This window comes from Garra rufa, chromosome 22 (assembly GCF_049309525.1).
Source record: "Garra rufa chromosome 22, GarRuf1.0, whole genome shotgun sequence".
Classification (NCBI taxonomy): Eukaryota; Metazoa; Chordata; class Actinopteri; order Cypriniformes; family Cyprinidae; genus Garra; species Garra rufa.
Genome location: NC_133382.1, coordinates 302,440 through 322,062, shown reverse-complemented (window position 1 = coordinate 322,062; position 19,623 = coordinate 302,440). Strand labels below are relative to the sequence as shown.

Genomic DNA, 19,623 nt, shown 5'->3' with positions numbered 1-19,623 from the left:
ATCTTATGGACTACTGTAGCATCTGAAGAAACAACAAGATGTTTTTACAGACATTTAATTCAGCTCAGAGGGACATAAATGCATTTAACCTGCAACTGCATATGCAAAATAGTGTTAATTTTAAACAATTTGTTTAAAAAATATTTTAAACAAAATTTTGAATACTGATATTTGGAATTGTTAAATTTGAAATTAAAACTGCCAGTAGGCGTCAGTAAGTCTCTGTTAGTAAGTGAGTCATTACGATTAAATCGAATCAATTGTTGATTCATTCAAGAAAAAAAAAACACCATCATTTTGTAAGATGCAAAGCATTGCTCAGGCTGTGTTTGGAAAAGCAAAAACAGGCATTATTGCGTCTAAAATGCAAGTTCTTTAATGTTAACTTCTTGCTTATTGAACTGTTGTATAAAATCAATATCACATTCGTAATCATGCGGCTTTTGGGTGGAAAACATGGCACTCTTTGCATAATACCAATTATGAAATGACAAATATATCTTCTACCCCCCATGTCATAAGTGGGCATTCTACATGCATTTTAATAGACTTAATCATGCAGTGAAAAAACACGCTTCCTCACTAGTCTAATCTTCATCACATAACGTTAATGTATTCGTGCAGCGCACTCTGTCAGGCGTGTTTCATTTGGTTTTTGCGATATACAGGATAATGTGAAATTCCACATTGTTAAAACATTATCAAAGACGATATACAGTGGTGTGAAAAAGTGTTGGCCCCCTTAATAATTTTTTTTGCTTGTTTGTCACAATTTAATGTTTCAGATCATCAAAAATATTAATCAAAGATAACACAAGTAGACACAACATGCCGTTTTTAAATGAAGGGGAAAAAATCCAAACCCACATGACCCTGTGTGAAAAAGTGTGTGCCCCCCTCCACACCCCCTGTTAAAAAAATAACTGTGGTTTATCACAACTGTGTTCAGTTTCTCTAGCCACTGTTCACAGAGGCCTGATTACTGCCACACCTGTTTGCAATCAAGAAATTACTTAAATAGGACCTGCCTGACAAAGTAAAGTAGACCAAAAGATCCTCCTGATTTTTTTGCATGTTTGTCACACTTTAATGTTTCAGATCATCAAACAAATTTAAATATTAACCCTCTGGGGTCTGAGGGTGTTTTGAAGCGTGAATGATCATGAATAATGCTGTGATTTACATCTGAGTAGACAAAGACCTGCATAATGAGCCGCAAAATTAGCCATTCAGTCAGATGTGTGACTGAGAGAAAACTAAGGAAAGAATAAAGGAGGAATGTAAGGACAAAATATGTTTGTAGCTTATTTTGAATAGATTTATTTATCATGCAGAATAACTTGAGATTCACTTGTGAACTTCTTTAACATCTGAAGTTGGTACAGTGCTCTCAGGTAAACAGTTTGAGGAGACTCAAGTAAATGTCAGCAGGATTCATCTGTTGAGCAGGTTTCAGATCTCTAAAAACAACGAAGACAAAACATCTGTGAGCATGTTAATATCAGGAGCATCATGCTATATATATATATATATATATATATATATATACATTAGGGCTGTCAAAAATAACGCGTTAACGGCGTTAATTATTTTGTTGTTGTTAATTACGTAAATTTTTTAACGCATTTCACGCATGACGAATTATTTGTCAGGAAAGTGGTTGGGGAGCTAGAGGCGAGATGGAGCAAGGTGAGCCTACGGACTGATTCAAATATAAAAAGAATGATGATGGTACAGTTAACAAGTACAAGCCTGGGCGACAGCCCCTCTGCAACTGGAATAGTTAGCCAAGCTTAGGCCCGGTTCTACTGGGGTAGACGGTGCTATATAGCCTACCCTCAAACGAAAGCAAACCAATTGAAGATCTGGCAAACAATCCAGCATTGTTCATCTCATGACTAAGTGTAGACGCGATGTAAATAAAAGATTCATTGTGTAGTTTAGAAAGCTTTATTGATTATAACGGAACTTTGTGAGATCTCTATGAACTAAGATTTGTGACGCTTTTAGTGATAATAAAGGGAGCACGCTTTGCACTTTCCATGCCATAAACCATTCAGAATTTGTATGAAACTTTCGTTTTTCTTATGTTTTGGGGATTACATCTGCATAGTTATGCTGGGTTCATTCTCGAAAGAGCGGTGACTGACACAGTAAAATCTACAGATATAAAACAGTTCAAGTATAGTTTAAATGTTAAAGATAAATGTGCGCGATTAGGCGCATAGTTTGTGCGGAGAGTGGAAAATAAAAGACGCTTTGCAGGTCATCGAGGCACCAGCTCAATCATTTGCATTTTTTCAGTGGAAGCAATTTAAAATTATCCATCATTTTTGCTCACAAAGGAAAGAGTAATACATCAAAAAACGTTGCAGTGTTTTTATAAAATAAAGAAAACAAAAATGATGCGCTTTCTGTCGTCTGTTTCTTGAACAGGCGTGCTTAACAAAAATAAAGCTAAATCCATGCCTCACAGACATGATAAACATATCTATAGAAAGCTTTAAATTATTACTTAACGAAATAAAACAAATCAAAAACAAAAACTTGTTTATTATGTAATCCTTAACGATAAATTTCTCTCTCAAGGCGCGTCCAAAAATGAGATTGCAGGATCTTTGCGACATTGACTCTGAATACAATTTATTAATAAATAATTCAGATATGTCCTTACTGTTTTCCCGACACATTTATTATTTATTTTTGCCGGTATTTTTTGGCAAGTTTCAGCCTACTGCGTGCGATTGAACGCGGATCTCCAGTTGCGCCATCCGAGCCGGTCTCGAAAGGAAAAGCGAAAGTCTTGTGTTGTTTCCACCAGCGCGACTTAATTGATGGATGTCTGAAATATAAAAAATAAGGAGTAGCCTAAAACAGGCCAGATGCCGGACCTGACATAATATGAAAATATGAAAATTATGTATCTGTGTCCTGTTATTTATTTTTTGGTATGCATTTCAAAAAAGCAAAAAAAGGTTAGGATTCAGGTGTAGTTGAATATACAGTGATTAATCATGATTAATTCACTGAAAAGTCTGATTAATCTGATTAAAAATTTTAATCATTTGACAGCCCTAATATATATATATATATATTATGATTTTGTAGTCATAGACTCACGCATTTGTACTAACGACTAACTAAGGACATTTAATATTTGAGAAACTAATAATAATTGTTTATCGCGTTAAACATCCATTCGAGAACACTGTATTACTAATACATATTGTCTAAACATACACTCAGTGTAAACCCTCATATTACATCCTATTGTTGTAAGATACATTAATAACTAAATAATATGATATTATAGTCATAAACATAAGCATGCTTTGTGTGTATTATACAATACAAAGAAACTAGGCCATATTATAACTGTTAAGCTTAAATGTGAACACTATTACCTTTATATTGCATCATTCTTTATTGTATAGACCAGGGCTATTCAATTGGCGGCCCGCCAATCATCTTCGTCCGGCCCGAGGGAGCAGCAGGTGGCTTGAATGGTTTTTGCACTAATTAGCTTGTCCACTAGGCGGCGGGCCAGCCAAAAAATAAAAGCAAGAGAGCCAAGAACAACAACAATCTACCGGAGATCGCAACATCAATAGACGGCAGATTTGACAAGCGCTTGTAGGGCTTCAGACTGCGACCAAATGGCGCGACCACCGCGTTATTCAACTCATAAACGCTGCTATTTCTGTTTCATATGAGAAACATTAAACGGCAAACGAAGCGAAAGAGAAACCAAAGCGCGCCACGTTTGAGCTGCGCAGCGCGGACCGTTTATCAGCTCGGACCACAACGCAAACACACTTGTCCAAGCTCAGAACAGCCTCGGGAACCAAAGTTGATTTCGTGACACTGTTACTGCACAGTGCTGCGAGATCCAGTGAAAAGGGTTTGAATTCGCCCAGAATGATTTAAGGTTGCTGAAAAATCAGTGAGAATCATTCAAATTCTGCTCAGAATTCTGTTATTAACAGCGCTGATGTAGGCTATGACAGACATCCAGAAGTCACACCAACTTAAGCAAAGTCGAATGTTATTCATTTCAGGGTTTGTACAACCTTTTGAGAGAGAAATTCAAGCACTTTTCAATGACTTTCAAGCATTTTGCACAACCATTTTAAGCACTTTAAAGCTCTTATGATCCAATTTGAATGTTATCTTGATGGCCAAAATATTCTTTGTGGTAAACAAACACTTATGTAAACTTAAAAACATAAAGTAACGATTATAACCAGTATATGGCAATAATAATCTGTATATTTTATGCATATACAATTTATAGTTTATTTGAAGATTGTTTTAAAATCACCTAAATTAAAAGCTGTTATATATTTCAGAGCCTATTAAATGTTGGGCTTTCAATTCTACTGTAATGTTGAATGGACATAATTAATATGTAAAACTGAGAGAAAATTCATTTAATATGATGATGATAAGACTTTATTTGTCACATACACTGTTACATGCAGTGAAATTGGACCCCTCCGACCATACACAGACAACACACTTTCCGGAGAAGACAGGTCAGTTGAGAGGTAGCATAGAAAATAAGAAATAAGATACATTGGGAAAAGAGGGAGGCATAAAAAAGCCCCTCTCAGACTGTCCTTAGTAGGACAGTGTGAGATCAGGGGGAAAAAAAGCCCCAGCAACAAGCACATAAACAGCACATAGACATAACATTGCAACAGGGGAACGGGGTCAAGGGATAGGAAGTAGTCCAATGTAGGCAACAGCCATCCGGTCCTGCAGCTAGAGAGCGCTGGTCACAGACCTGTCAACCCACATCAGGGGGTAAAAGCACACAAAGGCGTGGGATCTGGGGGAAGCAATGATTGTCTATCTGTAACTATGTACGTATGTATGCGTGCAGTGTGTGTGTGTGTGTGTGTGTGTGTGTAAGCCTGTGAAGTCTGGAACCCAGTCTGCAGCAGGTGTCCTTGGGACGGGAACAAGGAAATCAGAGCGTCTCGTTATCTTGTTCTCCGGGGGAGGTTGTTTGTCTCCAGCAACGGCCTTGGCCAAGGCCGTCTGGAAGAAGCTGGGGGAAGCTGAAAGAAAGGATCTGTTTTTTCAAATTTCTGTCAATATCTGCCAATTTCGCAGGTATCTAATGTCCATCACTGGTCACCGGGTTTGTCCAGAATTTGTTGCATAGCTGCAAGTTTCTCCCTGATGTTTCCCAATTCACGGTCCATAACCAAAGTCTGAGTACTAACAGCTCTGCCCAACGTTTCAATCAAGCCGGCCAGCTTAATGGGGTTTTGAGCCACACTGACCGCTTTCATCAATCGTCGATACAACAGGGCCCCACCTAAGCCCATCAGCAGAAACCCTGTTATCAAAGTTCCGAATAAATAGATATCTTCAATATCCTCCAGGGACAGAGCGGCCAGGCACATGACACGCCACTTCTCCCACCCGTCCATCACGTATCCAGCTGCAAACGTTCCTGCAGGACAGTTGGGTTCCCCCGAACCCAGACTTCTCGTCGAGAAGATGGTGTCAATTGCATTCAGAGACCAGTTGATCAAATCCATAATTCCTTTTGTTTTGATAGCAGGGCAGCGAGAGTCTCAGAGACAGAACTACGAGACAAGAGAAGCCAGCGAGGAGAGACAGGGGAGGGAGAGGCAAAAGATGCGACCGCCTTCGTCGAGAGCCAAAGTAGCAAGTATAGAGTAATAGAGTAATAGAGTAAGTAAGTAATAGAGACACCAGAAGCAATATTGAAATCAATACTTCATTAATAATAGGCTACTTGGTAAAAAGATGCTATTAAACACATATTTAAAAATACTTTGTTGTTTCTACCTTAATTTGGAGGTTCATTGTGAAATTATGACAGTATAAATTTAAAATATGCGATTATTCATGATTAATTACAAAAAAAGTGTGATTTTTTTTATATTTATTTTAATTGATTGACAGACAGCACCTTATCCTTTTATAGATGTTGGTGTTGGTAATATTAGTTCATTTTAGTGAATATGCATTTCAATGTAATTGCATAGGCCCCCTAGAAAAAGATCGGGACGGCCCCCATGCCCTTGGCCCGCTTCAAATTTACAGTTCGATAATCCGGCCCTCAAATGGATCTAATTGAATAGCCCTGGTATAGACTATTAAAAACATCCTGGCATTGTGAGACATTTAGATGCAGTGAAATGAAACCTACTTTGTAACTTTGAAACCTACTTTCACTTGCTGTGGTCAGGAATTGGCAAAAAGTCTTAACTGGTAAAATGTGTGCACATTCTGTCACAGTAATAACTAACAAGTAGGCTAATAAAAGAAAAAAAACTTACTCATGTAAATATCTCCTTGTCACGTTATACAAAGGAGGTCTGGGTCCAAATGCAGTAGAGAATTATTTAATGAATATATAACAAAATAAACAAACAAAAAGGCCAACACGGCACAAACTAAGAACTCAAACACAAAATAAACAAAATCCAGAACATAATCAAAGGTCAGGGAATCTCAGCAACACAAAAACAAACATGACACGAGACAATGCAGACATAAAGCAGACTGAGCAGTGAAGGGTACTTATAGTCCTGATGGTAATTGTGAGCAGGTGCGTGTAATCAGTGCAAATGACAAGACAAACGTGAACGACTAAAGGGAGTGTAGTGTGGGACAGCGACCTCAGGTGGCTGAGGGAAAATCCACAGCCCCGATCATGACATTACCCCCTCCCTACGGAACGGCTTCCAGACGTTCCCAAAGTCTGGAGGGAGGAGGTACGGAGGTAGGCAAGTCAGGGGGAGGGATGGCGGGCCAGGACCGTGCAGCGGGGTCCCGCAAACATGCCTTGCCGCCAGCGGAGCCTCAGCCGACGTCGTCGCCTCAGGCAAGGAGATAGCGGACGTCGTCACGTCAGGCAGGGAGCCAGTGGACGTCGTCGCCTCGGGCAGGGAGATAGCGGACGTTACCGCCTCAGGCAGGGAGACAGCGGACGTTGCTGCCTCAGGCACGGAGATACCGGACGCCGCCGCCTCAGGCACGGAGATAGCGGACGCCGCCGCGTCAGGCAGGGAGATAGCGGACGTTACCGCCTCAGGCAGGGAGACAGCGGACGTTGCTGCCTCAGGCACGGAGATAGCGGACGCCGCCGCCTCAGGCACGGAGATAGCGGACGTCGTCGCGTCAGACAGGGAGATAGCGGACGTTACCGCCTCAGGCAGGGAGATAGTGGACGTTGCTGCCTCAGGCACGGAGATAGCGGACGCCGCCGCCTCAGACACGGAGATAGCGGACGTCGTCGCGTCAGGCAGGGAGATAGTGGACGCTGTCACGTCAGGCACGGAGATAGCGGACGTCGCCGCCTCGGGCAGGGAGATAACGGACGTTGCCGCCTCAGGCAGAGAGATAGCGGACGTTACCGCCTCAGGCAGGGAGATAGCGGACGTTGCTGCCTCAGGCACGGAGATAGCGGACGCCGCCGCCTCAGACACGGAGATAGCGGACGTCGTTGCCTTCCCGCGGAAGAGCGTCTCCGCCCCCGCCTCAAAGCAGGGACTCCTCCGCGCAGCCTCAGCACTATAGGCGTCCATCCGCGCCAGACAGGCGTAGAGGAAGTCGAAACGAACAGCCGACGCCTCCTCAAAAGTCATCCCCGCCGTGTCAGGAACAGAGTGGGTGGTCGCCGCCCCCAAACATGCGTCCGCCGCCTCTTCAAAAATCCTCCCCGCTGGACCCATCACGGATGTCTGCATTCTGTCACGTTATACAAAGGAGGTCTGGGTCCAAATGCAGTAGAGAATTATTTAATGAATATATAACAAAATAAACAAACAAAAAGGCCAACACGGCACAAACTAAGAACTCAAACACAAAATAAACAAAATCCAGAACATAATCAAAGGTCAGGGAATCTCAGCAACACAAAAACAAACATGACACGAGACAATGCAGACATAAAGCAGACTGAGCAGTGAAGGGTACTTATAGTCCTGATGGTAATTGTGAGCAGGTGCGTGTAATCAGTGCAAATGACAAGACAAACGTGAACGACTAAAGGGAGTGTAGTGTGGGACAGCGACCTCAGGTGGCTGAGGGAAAATCCACAGCCCCGATCATGACACTCCTCTGCTGGATTGCGCAGTGTCTCACATAATGTTCATCTTTTGAAGTAAGTTTTATTCCTGACAGCACGTCGTCTTCCAGAAAGGACTAACTTGAAAAAAAAAAGTCTTTCTCTTTTTTTTTTTTACGTGATGTGGGCGTCTACTTTTGGCGCGGCACCCTCACATGGACTATTATAATATGAAAAGCAAGAATAGCTTGTGGGTGTGATCTAATTAAAAATAATGAAGCAGACAGGAGAGACTGGACATCGTGTTGGTTTCATATGGATTACTTTATCACAGAAAATTTGTTTTCGATAAAACTTACTTCATTTAAAAGTATACATATCAAGCTTTCCCTAGACATATCATGTCTCTGTGTTGTTGTTACGAGTAGTGCTGAATGGACGAGACGGAACACGAGATACAAAACAAATAACTACTTTAATAACTTCTTAGATGCAACAGGCAGGAACAATCGGGAACACAGAGACATCCACACACGTATGACAACAAAGACCAACAGGGAAATGAACACATAGGCAAACATATAAAGGGTGTGCTAATTACTAAGACGGGTGATCCAGATAACGCTAATGAGGAATAAACCAAAGTGAACAGAATGATGGGTGGAGACAATGGGAGAAACCAATGACATAAACAGACCTGAATGTGACATTACACCCCTCTCCCGGAAGGCATGTCCTCATGCCGTACAAAACAAAAACTGAAAAGACAAGAGGGGCAAAAAGGCAGAAACACAGAGTCTATGTGGGAGGAGGCTTCGGCGGATGACGGAACACTGGAGCGACGAAGCGCAGCTGGAGGACTATAGTCCAGAGGTGACAGTGGGACGACGACTGACCAGGGCGGAGCCGGAGAGACGAGGGAGCCCGGTGGAGCTGGTGGACTGACGGCCGACGATGGAGACGAGGGCGCTGAGAGCCGTGGTGAAGCCGCAGGGTCGGAGGGCCGAGGCGGAGTTCTGGACTCTGAGGCTGGAGGCGGAGGTAAAGGATCCTCCAGCCATGACACCGATGGAAGCTGGCAGACCCGCGGCGAGCCCACTGCACAGGTGGTGGGCTGAGGGTGAGCAGAGGGGCTGTCAGGTGACAGCAGTGACCATTCTGATGCCGACATAGGGAGAAGTGCAGCACTCCTCCGTCACCGATGTTGTAGCCGGCTCTCGCACCTGGTCAAACGAAAACTCCTCCATCTCCATGGCGATCGCTCGCTCTGTCGCTCCAGTAGGCGATAGGGTCTGCGGTGGGCTCGGGCTCATACTCCGCGTGTCGGGATGATGGTTGGCTGGGCTCTGGGTCTTGAGTGGGGCTGTATGTAATCGGCAAGACTCTTTCGAGGACCATCCCTGGACAGCTGCGCTTTGACGGAGGAGTTTAGTCCTGCAAGGTAGAACGTGCACAGGCAGCTGTCCGCACGCAGGAACAATCGTGAACACAGAGAGACATCCACACACGTATGACAACATCAAAGTCCGACAGGGAAATTAACACATGGGCAAACATATAAAGGGTGTGCTAATTACTAAGACAGGTGATCCAGATAACGCTAATGAAGAATAAACCAAAGTGAACAGAACGATGGGGGGAGACAATGGGAGAAACCAATCACATAAACAGACCTGAATGTGATAGTTGTGTATTGGCTGAGTTATAGTCTATTTTAATGACGCGTTTCTGAATGAAGATCACGGAGATCAACGCAGCAGACAGCACACCCTTTTTGTTTTCTTTATTTTGCAAAATCACAATGTTTTTTGTTTTTGTGAGTATATTGAACTAAAAGTAGACCCTTTACAGATTCGATTGATGTACTGCTTTTATCTGTACAATCAGAAATGACCGAGTAATTAAAGTTCCTTTTGGGAAACTGCCATAAAACGCATATACACCTTTGTCGACCCCAGGGGGTTAATCAAAGATAACACAAGTAAACACAACATGCAGTTTTTGAATGAAGTTTTTTATTGTGTGAAAAAGTGTTTTTCCCCTAAACTTAATAACTGGTTGGGCAACCCTTAACAGCAACAACTGCAATCAAGCGTTTGTGATAACTTGCAATGAGTCTGTTACAGCGCTGTGCAGGAATTTTGGCCCACTCATCTTGGCAGAATGGTTGTAATTCAGCCACATTGAAGGGTTTTCCAACATGAACCACCTTTTTAAAGTCATGCCGCAGCATCTCAATAGGATTCAGCTCAGGACTTTGACTAGGCCACTCCAAAGTCTTAGTTTTTCTTCAGCCATTCAGAGGTGGATTTGCTGGTGTGTTTTGAATCATTGTCCAGCTGCAGAACCCAAGTTCGCTTCAGCATGAGGCCATGAACAGATGGCCAGACATTTTCCTTTAGGATGTTTTGGTAGACAGCAGAATTCATGGTTCCATTTATCACAGCAAGTCTTTCAGGTCCAGAAGCAGCAAAACAGCCCCAGACCATAATACTACCACCACCATATTGTACTGTTGGTATGATGTTCTTTTTCTGAAATGCTGTGTTACTTTTACACCAGATGTAATGGGACATGCACCTTCCAAAAAGTTAAACTTTTGTCTCATCAGTCCACAGAGTATTTTCCTAAAAGTTTTGGGGATCATCAAGATGTGTTCTGGCAAAACTGAGACGAGCCTTTATGTTCTTTTTGCTCAGCAGCAGTTTTCATCTTGGAACTCTGCCATGCAGGCCATATTTGCCCAGTCTCTTTCTTATGGTGGGGTCATGAACACTGACCTTAACTGAGGCAAGAGAGGCCTCATGTTGAGATCCTTTTTTGGATCTCAACATGATGTGTAGCTTTTGAGGATCTACTGGTCTACTTTATTATCCCTTTTAAGTTATTTCTTGATTGCAAACAGGTGTGGCAGTAATCAGGCCTGGCTGTGGCTAGAGAAACTGAACTCAGGTGTGATAAACCACAGTTATGTTTTAAAACCTTCATTTAAAAACTGTGTTGTGTTTACTTGTGTTATCTTTGATTAATATAAAAAAAAATTGATGATCTGAAACATTACATTGTGACAAACATGCAAAAAAATAAAAAAATCAGGAAGGGGGCCAACACCTTTCCCCACCACTGTACATATTGTGTGTTTGTATGAGCAACATAACAACTTGAAATGCACTGAATTCTCTCCCACATGAAAATTACTTTATACTGCAGTATACGTGTGTTCTCTTTATCAGAGCTACTTCTTGACAAAATTATCTTTCAAATTAATTATTTGCCCTCTGTCATTGATTCTAACACACCTCTTTTCTTATAGTCTGATTGTGAGTGATCCTTTAATTCAAATCAATCAAGTTCAAAGAGGACAAATTTACAGCTGTTTTGTCACTCAAGGAACCTGCTCTTCACAAAACATTAATGGTATTTAGTGTTTTTTTTTCTTCTATTATTTTTATTTATTTATTTATTGGGTAGTTTTAGCAATGTTGTTACAAAAATGTTACCAAAAATTCAGAACCCTGATTTGTATGATTTTTCTATTCATAAACTTTAAATAACCCTTTAAATTACGTACACAAAACTGTCAAACAGACCTGTCAACCACCTTGGAACCGGTCCGTAGCAAATGCAGTGTTTAAGAAAAAAATGGACAGTATTCAAGAAGATTATTTACTTTATCTATTTTCTTTCCGTCAGTTGTCTAGAAAAGATCTAATGCCAGTTTATTTATGTATAAATATTAAGCAGTGTTACATTTTTACAATAAGAAGAAAATAATGCTGGAAAATCAATTAGGTCATTAAAATGAGTTAATAATAACAAAAAAAAAAAAAAAAAAAAAAAAAATAGCATAGTGCCTCAATAAATATTACTTCAACAAATGATGTCCAAATTATGCTGTATAATTTTAATAGGTATATACAGTGAAGAAGGACAAAAGACCAGGGTTGGGGTCATTCATGAATTAAATTGAGAATGAATGGTAAATTCCAATTCACTTCCTGGAATGGAATTGGAATTGGAATTGCATGCAGCTGACAGGAAATGGAATTGGAATTGAATTGAAATGTCAGGAAACAGAATTGAAATCAAATAAATTCCACTAAATTCCACTTGAGTTGCTAAATAAAATAATTTGACTTGATTCGCGTAATAGTTTATAGTACATTAAATATTCTAAATCACATAAACAACAAACATATAAAAGAAATACAAAGTACTGTATGTTTAGTATGTTAAGCATGATAATTTCACATGCCAAATTTCAGGAAATGATAATTCGATGCAATAAAAAGTAAATGAAATACATGAATGAACATGACTTTTGTGATGATTTTTTTTGTGAGTTGAGACATATATTATGTGGTAATCATATATTGAATGTATATTACATCCAGAAACTTTTCACCACTGTCATTCAATTATTAATTCATTATGTACAGTTCTCATTTTTATTTACTTGCATTTGATCAACTCTGTTTCTTACATTACTTGGTATTTGTAAAGCATCCTAAATAAAGTTAAAATGTACGTCTCAAAATGCAGTTACAAATAAATGCTCAGAAACAGCAATAAACAGAATTCAGTGGAATTTCCCTGAATTGAATTCCACTTCCTGTAATTACAATTCAATTCCAACTCTGTTTCCTGTAATTGTTGTTGAATTCCAATTCCAATTCCATTTCCTTCTTTGAATTGGAATTGTTGAGTTCATTCCTGAATTGACCCCAACCCTGCAAAAGACATCTGCATTGCAAAAAGGATCAAATTAATTTTAAATGTTAGGATTAATTACATTATATTATAAATATATATTATATTATAAATGTAATTTTATGTTATGCTTTATAGCACATCATCATGTACCGTATTTGTAGAAAGTTTTGTGTTTGTTCGTTTATTTATTTAATTTCTTTTTTTATTTATCAATAAAAATGTAACAAACTTTCTGTGTATTAACAAAGTGCCTTTGGAAGCTGTCAACATGTCTCTTGGACTTTCTATGGTTCAAGATCCACGCTCTTCAAAGCTGGCAGTAAGTTTTAGCACAGAACATAATACAGATTGATTACAAATGAAGCACATATTATGATCATTTTACACTAAAAGCTCAGTAAAATTAAGAATTTCAGCAAATCATAAATGTTAAATTATGAAGGCTCTTCATTTTGCTTAATATTAAGCAAATGGCATTGCTTGGAATTTCAAGAAAAAAGTTTTGGTGTATGTTTTCCTGGACTCTTATTTTGAGGTGTTCTTGTTCCCCATTGCCTACCAGAATAAAAGGGGTGCTTGTGAATACATCAACCATCTTTTTGTCTGACGGAAACGTAAGTGGGGCTCGAAGCATGGCTACGAGACGCAGCGTCTCGTTCCCTGTCCTCAGGGAACCAGGGTTACATACGTAACCTTAGACGTTCCCTTCCGGAGGGAACTCTACGCTGCGTCCTGGTGGACACTATGGGAATGTCAATACCAACACCGCCATGCTGAGGGATAAGTGATCAACTGACTGATTGAGGAGTCAAGAAGGAACATCATCCCCACTTCCAGCGAGAATCGCTTGGGCCAGAGCCAGAGCCTGACCTACTAGGTCAGCGCAGAGCTTCGTCCGTCATAGCTAGCTCGGCTACCCAAGCACGGAACTCCTAAGAGTGGAGGTCTGATTCTCTAAGCGAGAGGAGACCTAACTACACTCACCGCTACAGAAAGTAATGAAGCTTACCACTAAGTCTTCATACTGAGCGGGGTTCTGAAGAGCAGAGGCTTCAGAAAGACACTCTAAACGAGAGGAAGCCTGGCAACACTCTGTGCTTGCGGGAAAACTCTGAGAGTGGAGGTCCCATGACCTAACTACACTCGACACTGGAGGTAATTCATGAGGCTCAAAGAGCCTAAGCAATAGAACAACCTAAGTGGAGTTTCTCAGGAGAATGGACACTTCAGCAACTAGACTCTCTAAATGAGAGGAAGCCTGGCGACACTCGATCCTATGAACAGTGCTACCTGGAGTGGAGTTGGAAAAACCCAGGGGTTTTTAGAACCAACTCTAGAATGGGAACAGAGAGACTGCGTAACCCATACCATATAGGATTTTTAGAAAAGAACCCTGCCCTCAGGGGGGAATTTTACCACTCATGTGGATTTCAGAAAGTGCCCAGAGACTTGCGTGTGCACTTACCACTTCATGTGGGTTTTAGGGAGTGCTCAAAGCTTTACGTGAGTACTCACCACTATTGTGGATTTGAGAAGGTGCCCAGAGCGTAGCGAGGGAATCACCATATCACTATCCCAGGCGGCAGCAAAACCTGGCAGCGGAGCTTCGGAGCTCTTTAAGAGTGGAGGTCTCAAACATTAACCCACTTGGTGAGGGGAGACCTGGCTACACTCACGCTTGAAAGTACTGGAGGCTTCACAAAAGACTCTCTATAATGAAAGGAAGCCTGACAACGCTCAATCCTACGGGAAGCTCTTAAGAGTGGTGGTCTCAGTATGATGACCCTCTAAATGAGGGGAGACCTGGCTACACTCAACGCTTAGAAACAGTCGTGGCCTAATGGTTATAGAGTCGTACTTGTAACCTAATGGTTGCAGGTTAGAGTCCCAGGTCCGGCAGGGATTGTAGGTGGAGATTGTGAATGTACAGCACTCTCTCCACCATCAATACCACGACTGAGGTGAGTCCCTTGAGCAAGGCACCGTTCCCCCAACTGCTCCCCGGGTGGCGCAGCAATGGCTGCCCACTGCTCCGGGTGTGTGTTCACTACTGTGTGTGCACTTGGATGGGTTAAATGCAGAGCACAAATTCATAGTATGGGTCACCATACTTGGCCTCACTTTAAACAAGACTCACAGGAGAGAGAGCAGGGCTCTATAGAGTGGAGGCTTCAAAATGAATCTCTGAAGAGAGAAACGCCTGACATCACTCAGTCTTGGTGAGTGGTAGTATTAGCATTCACCAGGATTTTTAGAAAAGAACCCTACCCTCAGGGGGGGGGGGGGGGGATCTTTACCACTCATGTGGATTTCAGAAAGTGCCCAGAGACTTGCGTGTGCACTTACCACTTCATGTGGGTTTTAGGGAGTGCTCAAAGCTTTACGTGAGTACTCACCACTAATGTGGGTTTGAGGAGGTGCACAGGCTTTTAGCATGGGAAACCATGTTTACGATGGTAGCAGTTGCTCACAAGAGGCCTTATTATTCACTGTAGAGAAGCTCAAGAGTGGAGGTCTCAAGATGATAACCCTCACTGAGGGGATACCTGGCTACACTCAATGCTAGGAAGTACGAAACTCACCTACGAGTCTACATATAGGACTCTGTAGAGTGGAAGCTTCATGAATTGAATCTCTAAAGAGAGAAAAAGCCTAACAACACTCAGCCTTGGGAGAGGGGCTCTTAGCACAATACCAAGAAAAGTTAACGAGGCTCAACAGAGCCTACCAGCTAACATACTGTGAGAATGGGCCTAAAAATGAGCTCTAAGAGAGTGAAGGTCTCAATACAACTACTCTCGGAACGAGAGGAGACCTGAAACACTGTGCTACCGAGACAAAAGTTGGGAAAAACCCAGGCTTTATGATCCACTCAAAAAATGGGAACGAAGGGACTGCGTAACCCATACCATAAGGATTTTAGAGAAGGACCCGACGCTTAGGAGGGAACCTTACCAGCTATGTGGATTTTAGGGAGTGCACATAGAATCGCATGTGTACTCACCACTCATGTGGGTTTTAGAAGGGGCCCAAAGCTCTGCAAGGGCCACCATACAATGTCTCATAACGGTAGCAAGGCTCACAGTAGACCTATGTACTAGAAGCGGAGCTTAAGGAGAGCGGAGGCTTCAGCAAAAAGACTCTCTAAACGAGAGGCGGCCTGACAACGCTCAGTCCTTAGGGAAAGAGCTCTCAGTAGTGGATATTTAGCCACGCTCAACACTAGAAGCAGTTGGTAAAGCTCACAGAGCCAACATGAACTACTTAAGTGGAGCTCCCAAGAGCAAAGGCTGCAGTTAGAAGATTTCTCAAATGAGAAAAAGGTCTAACAGCTCTAAGTCTAGACTGTAAGGAAGACGTGTGAGAGTAAAGGTCCTCAGCAAAACGCCATAGGCGAGAGGGGACCTAACAGCAGCACTTAAGAGTGAAGGCTTCAGCAGAAAGACTCTCTTTACGTAGAGGAGGCCTAACAACACTCCAATCGATCTCGCTCTGAAAGGGGGGAAACTCCTAAGAGTGGAGGTCTCACTTGTATAAACACAATAATCAAAAGGGAAGGGACCTGACCACACTCAGCACCTAAAAACGTTTAATTATGCAAAGCAAAAGATAAATCGTTTGTGGAGTTTCAGAGAGCGGAGGCTTCAGCAGAGCGATTCTCGACTTGAAGAGGCCTGGCAACGCTCACCGTGGCAGGAAAATCTAGGAGTGGAGGTCTAAAACAACACAACTCACTAAAATGAGAGGAGACCTAACTACACTCAACCCCAGTAAATAAGGCTCAAGCAGAGCCTACATACAAAAATTACCATCTGGACAGAGCTTTAAGCGCCTATACAGAGTTCAATGAACTCTGGAGGTCCAACACAGGGCTTTCGCCAAGGAAGACCTGCTGCATTACGCCTAGTATAAATAGTGAGGCTCAAAGGAGCCTACAAGCTACTAGAACTGCCCAAGATGGAACTGTGAGAAATCGGCCTAAATGTGAACCTCAAAGGGGGTGGAAGTCTCAACAGTACAACTCTCAGCGAGAGGAGGCCTGAATAGAAACTACTCACACGGGGGTTTACCAAACTTTCCTTCTCTAACATTCGAAGCAGAGCCCTGGGGAACATGGGCTTCAGTGCACTTACTCAAATGAGAGGCAGCCTACAACACTCAACCCTCGGCTACTTACACTATCCTATTAGAAAGGGGTGGATATCTCAACCCAACCCTCCCGGCTTTACACTTAATTTAAAGAGCAGAGTCTCTACGCAAACCGCGGGACGGGAGTCTGCCACACCCAGTAGGTGTGTAAACATGCATATGCAGGTATAAAAATGCCTAAACCGAGCTCAAAACAGCAGAGGCTTCAAAGGATAACTCTCCAAAAAGAGAGGAGGCCTAACAACGCTTAACCCCTACAGGACTTATACAAGTGGAGGTCTCGACACACTATCTCACAAACGAGGGGAGACCTGGCTACACTCATCACTCAGGGACAGTAGGGCTCAGTTATGGAGCCCAATACTAAGTCTCATCCAAGCGGAGCTGGTAGACAAACAAAACATACACACATACACATATATACATATATACACACCCATATATATCAGTTTGTGTACCGGGCCATCAGATTGAGCTTATCAATCTCATCATCGGCCCAGTCCCAGAGTCTTAGGAGGGGCAAAAAGGCAGGCGGCCGAACGAACGTGAGGGGGAAGGGGGAGGAGACCCTAGGTACCCGCTCCAGGCCTGCTGCTACGCCTGCGCTGGATTGTTTCCCTAAGATCTCCTCTCCAATGCTGCGTGTCACGTCTCCTCTGAGACCTACTCCTACTCGGAGGAGGGCCTCGAGTGGCCACACTAGCCGCCTGGCCCTGCCTCTGGCCCTCATACCAGGGCGTGCTAGGCTTTCCCCTGCGTTCGGGTGGGGGCGCGGACCGGTGAGGGATGAAGGATCTAAAAGTCACTGAGCGCGCCTTCGCCTCCCTGAATTTATCGACCACCGTCTCAACGGATGTGCCGAACAATTCGGAAGGCGAAACCGGCGTATAGAGGAGAAAGCGCTTCTCTTTCTCCCCGATGTCCGCCAGGTTCACCCACAGATGTCTCTCTGTGGCCACCAAGGCAGCCATGGCCCGGCCAACTCTGGCCATAAGAGACAGATCAGTGGTGCGGCGCAGCTCAGCCCCAGACCCCGGTCCAGATCTTTTAGTAGATCAGCCTGGTACGCCTGCATCACTGCCACCGTGTGCAGGGGGGCACCAGCCGCGTACGCCCTGCCGTTCAACCGTGACGCTAGCCAGCGTATCTTCCACGGGGGGCATCGGCACATACCCATGCTCACGCATTCCCTCGACATCAGCATAGTTAACATGCTGATGTCTGTGAATGCGGGCCTAGTATAGCTTATCCCATGCCTTTTCGACCTCATTATGTAGGTCGGAAAGGAATGGGAGGCTCGCAGGAGGTGGCCTGTTATGGCCAGTAAGATATCGCTCATCTAATCTACCATGAGCATCCTCTCTCTGCGCGCGCCTCCACTGCAGATCTAATCGCACAGTGGCGCGCTCCATTACGGCCATCAACTCCTCATATGCGGGGCAGGCAGGAAGGGCACTCAGAAGATGCACTCAGAAGATTCCTCTTCGTCTATATCAGCCACTTCCTGCTCGCCCTGGCTTGCAGCCAAAAGAGCACTAGCCGCTGGATCGGAGGATGTAAGAGATAATACATCCTCATCCAGCAGCGCGCCCTCGTCAGCCACTGGCGAGCGTGAGAGACAAACCCCTCTCTCAAACTCGTCAGCAAGCTCCACCTGTGAACCCCACGATCTCAATCGCCGGGCAGCCTCGGCTGCCGCAGGACCCGAGCCGCGTGGGGCAGATGAATGTCCCAATTCCCTCGAAAAAAGGGACAAACGAGAGCGAAGCTTCTTAAGAGAAAAGCTCTCACAGTGAACGCACTCTGTTCCCTCAAGAATAGAGCGCGCATGCTCTTCACCCAAACACATTACACAAAGGCTGTGTGTGTCATCAAGTGTCAGACTTCTCTGACACGGATCCGTACACTTCCTAAACTGTTTTACTCTGAGAGTCGTCATTCTACTCACGCTTAGAACAAGGAGTCTGAAGACAAAAAGATGGTTGATGTATTCACAAGCGCCCCTTTTATACTGGTAGGCGCCTTGTTAATGACGCCATAGGCTGGCGCCGGCCAATGTCAAGTTCATTGTCGTTGTTCTATAAGAGCTTCAGAACCGGTAACACTGAAGGCAGTTCCCATAGTGTCCACCAGGACGCAGCATAGAGTTCCCTCCGGAAGGGAACTAGACTTGCTCAGAACAATAAAATGTGGTTGGTATTATGGTCTGTTATTAGTGTTTAATTTTGTATTCCATTTATCAAAGTGAAATCTTTTTTTACTATTCCATCTCATCCAGATTTGTGGTCCAACCATTCCAAAGAAATGTGAGACAGTTACCACCTATAATGGCATGTGCTTTATCCAAGAAAACAATGTGTTTAAGCCACCAGTACCCAGCGTTCTGAGAGGTAAACATGATGATCACCAGAGAATTTTGTTAAGTACCATTAGTTTCCTTTATGATGATGTAACTTTACTGCAGATTATGTATATACTCATGCTTCTCTTCATTTCCAGACTGTCCGGATCAGATTGACATAGCTTTTCTATTAGATGGATCTGGGAGTGTAGGGACTAATAATTTTGTGACAATGAAGACTTTTGTGATAAACATGATCAATCGTTTTACTGAGCGGGATGGACAGGTACAAGTAGCCACTTTACTGTTTTAAGAAGTGTTTTTATAATTAACAAATACATAACTGAGTGGTATTATAGAGCACATA

The 19,623-nt window shown here is 43.1% G+C and overlaps 1 protein-coding gene across 1 annotated transcript in view; it reads left to right on the top strand.

Moving 5' to 3' along the window:
• Window positions 1–19,623, top strand: part of LOC141298294 (integrin alpha-X-like) — a 104,031-nt gene that overhangs the window by 26,581 nt on the left and 57,827 nt on the right. Inside the window, exons 2-5 of the mRNA XM_073828801.1 lie at window positions 11,367–11,470; window positions 13,015–13,085; window positions 19,194–19,305; window positions 19,415–19,542. Coding sequence (XP_073684902.1) covers window positions 11,367–11,470; window positions 13,015–13,085; window positions 19,194–19,305; window positions 19,415–19,542 — 415 coding nt within the window. The remainder of the gene's footprint in view (window positions 1–11,366; window positions 11,471–13,014; window positions 13,086–19,193; window positions 19,306–19,414; window positions 19,543–19,623) is intronic.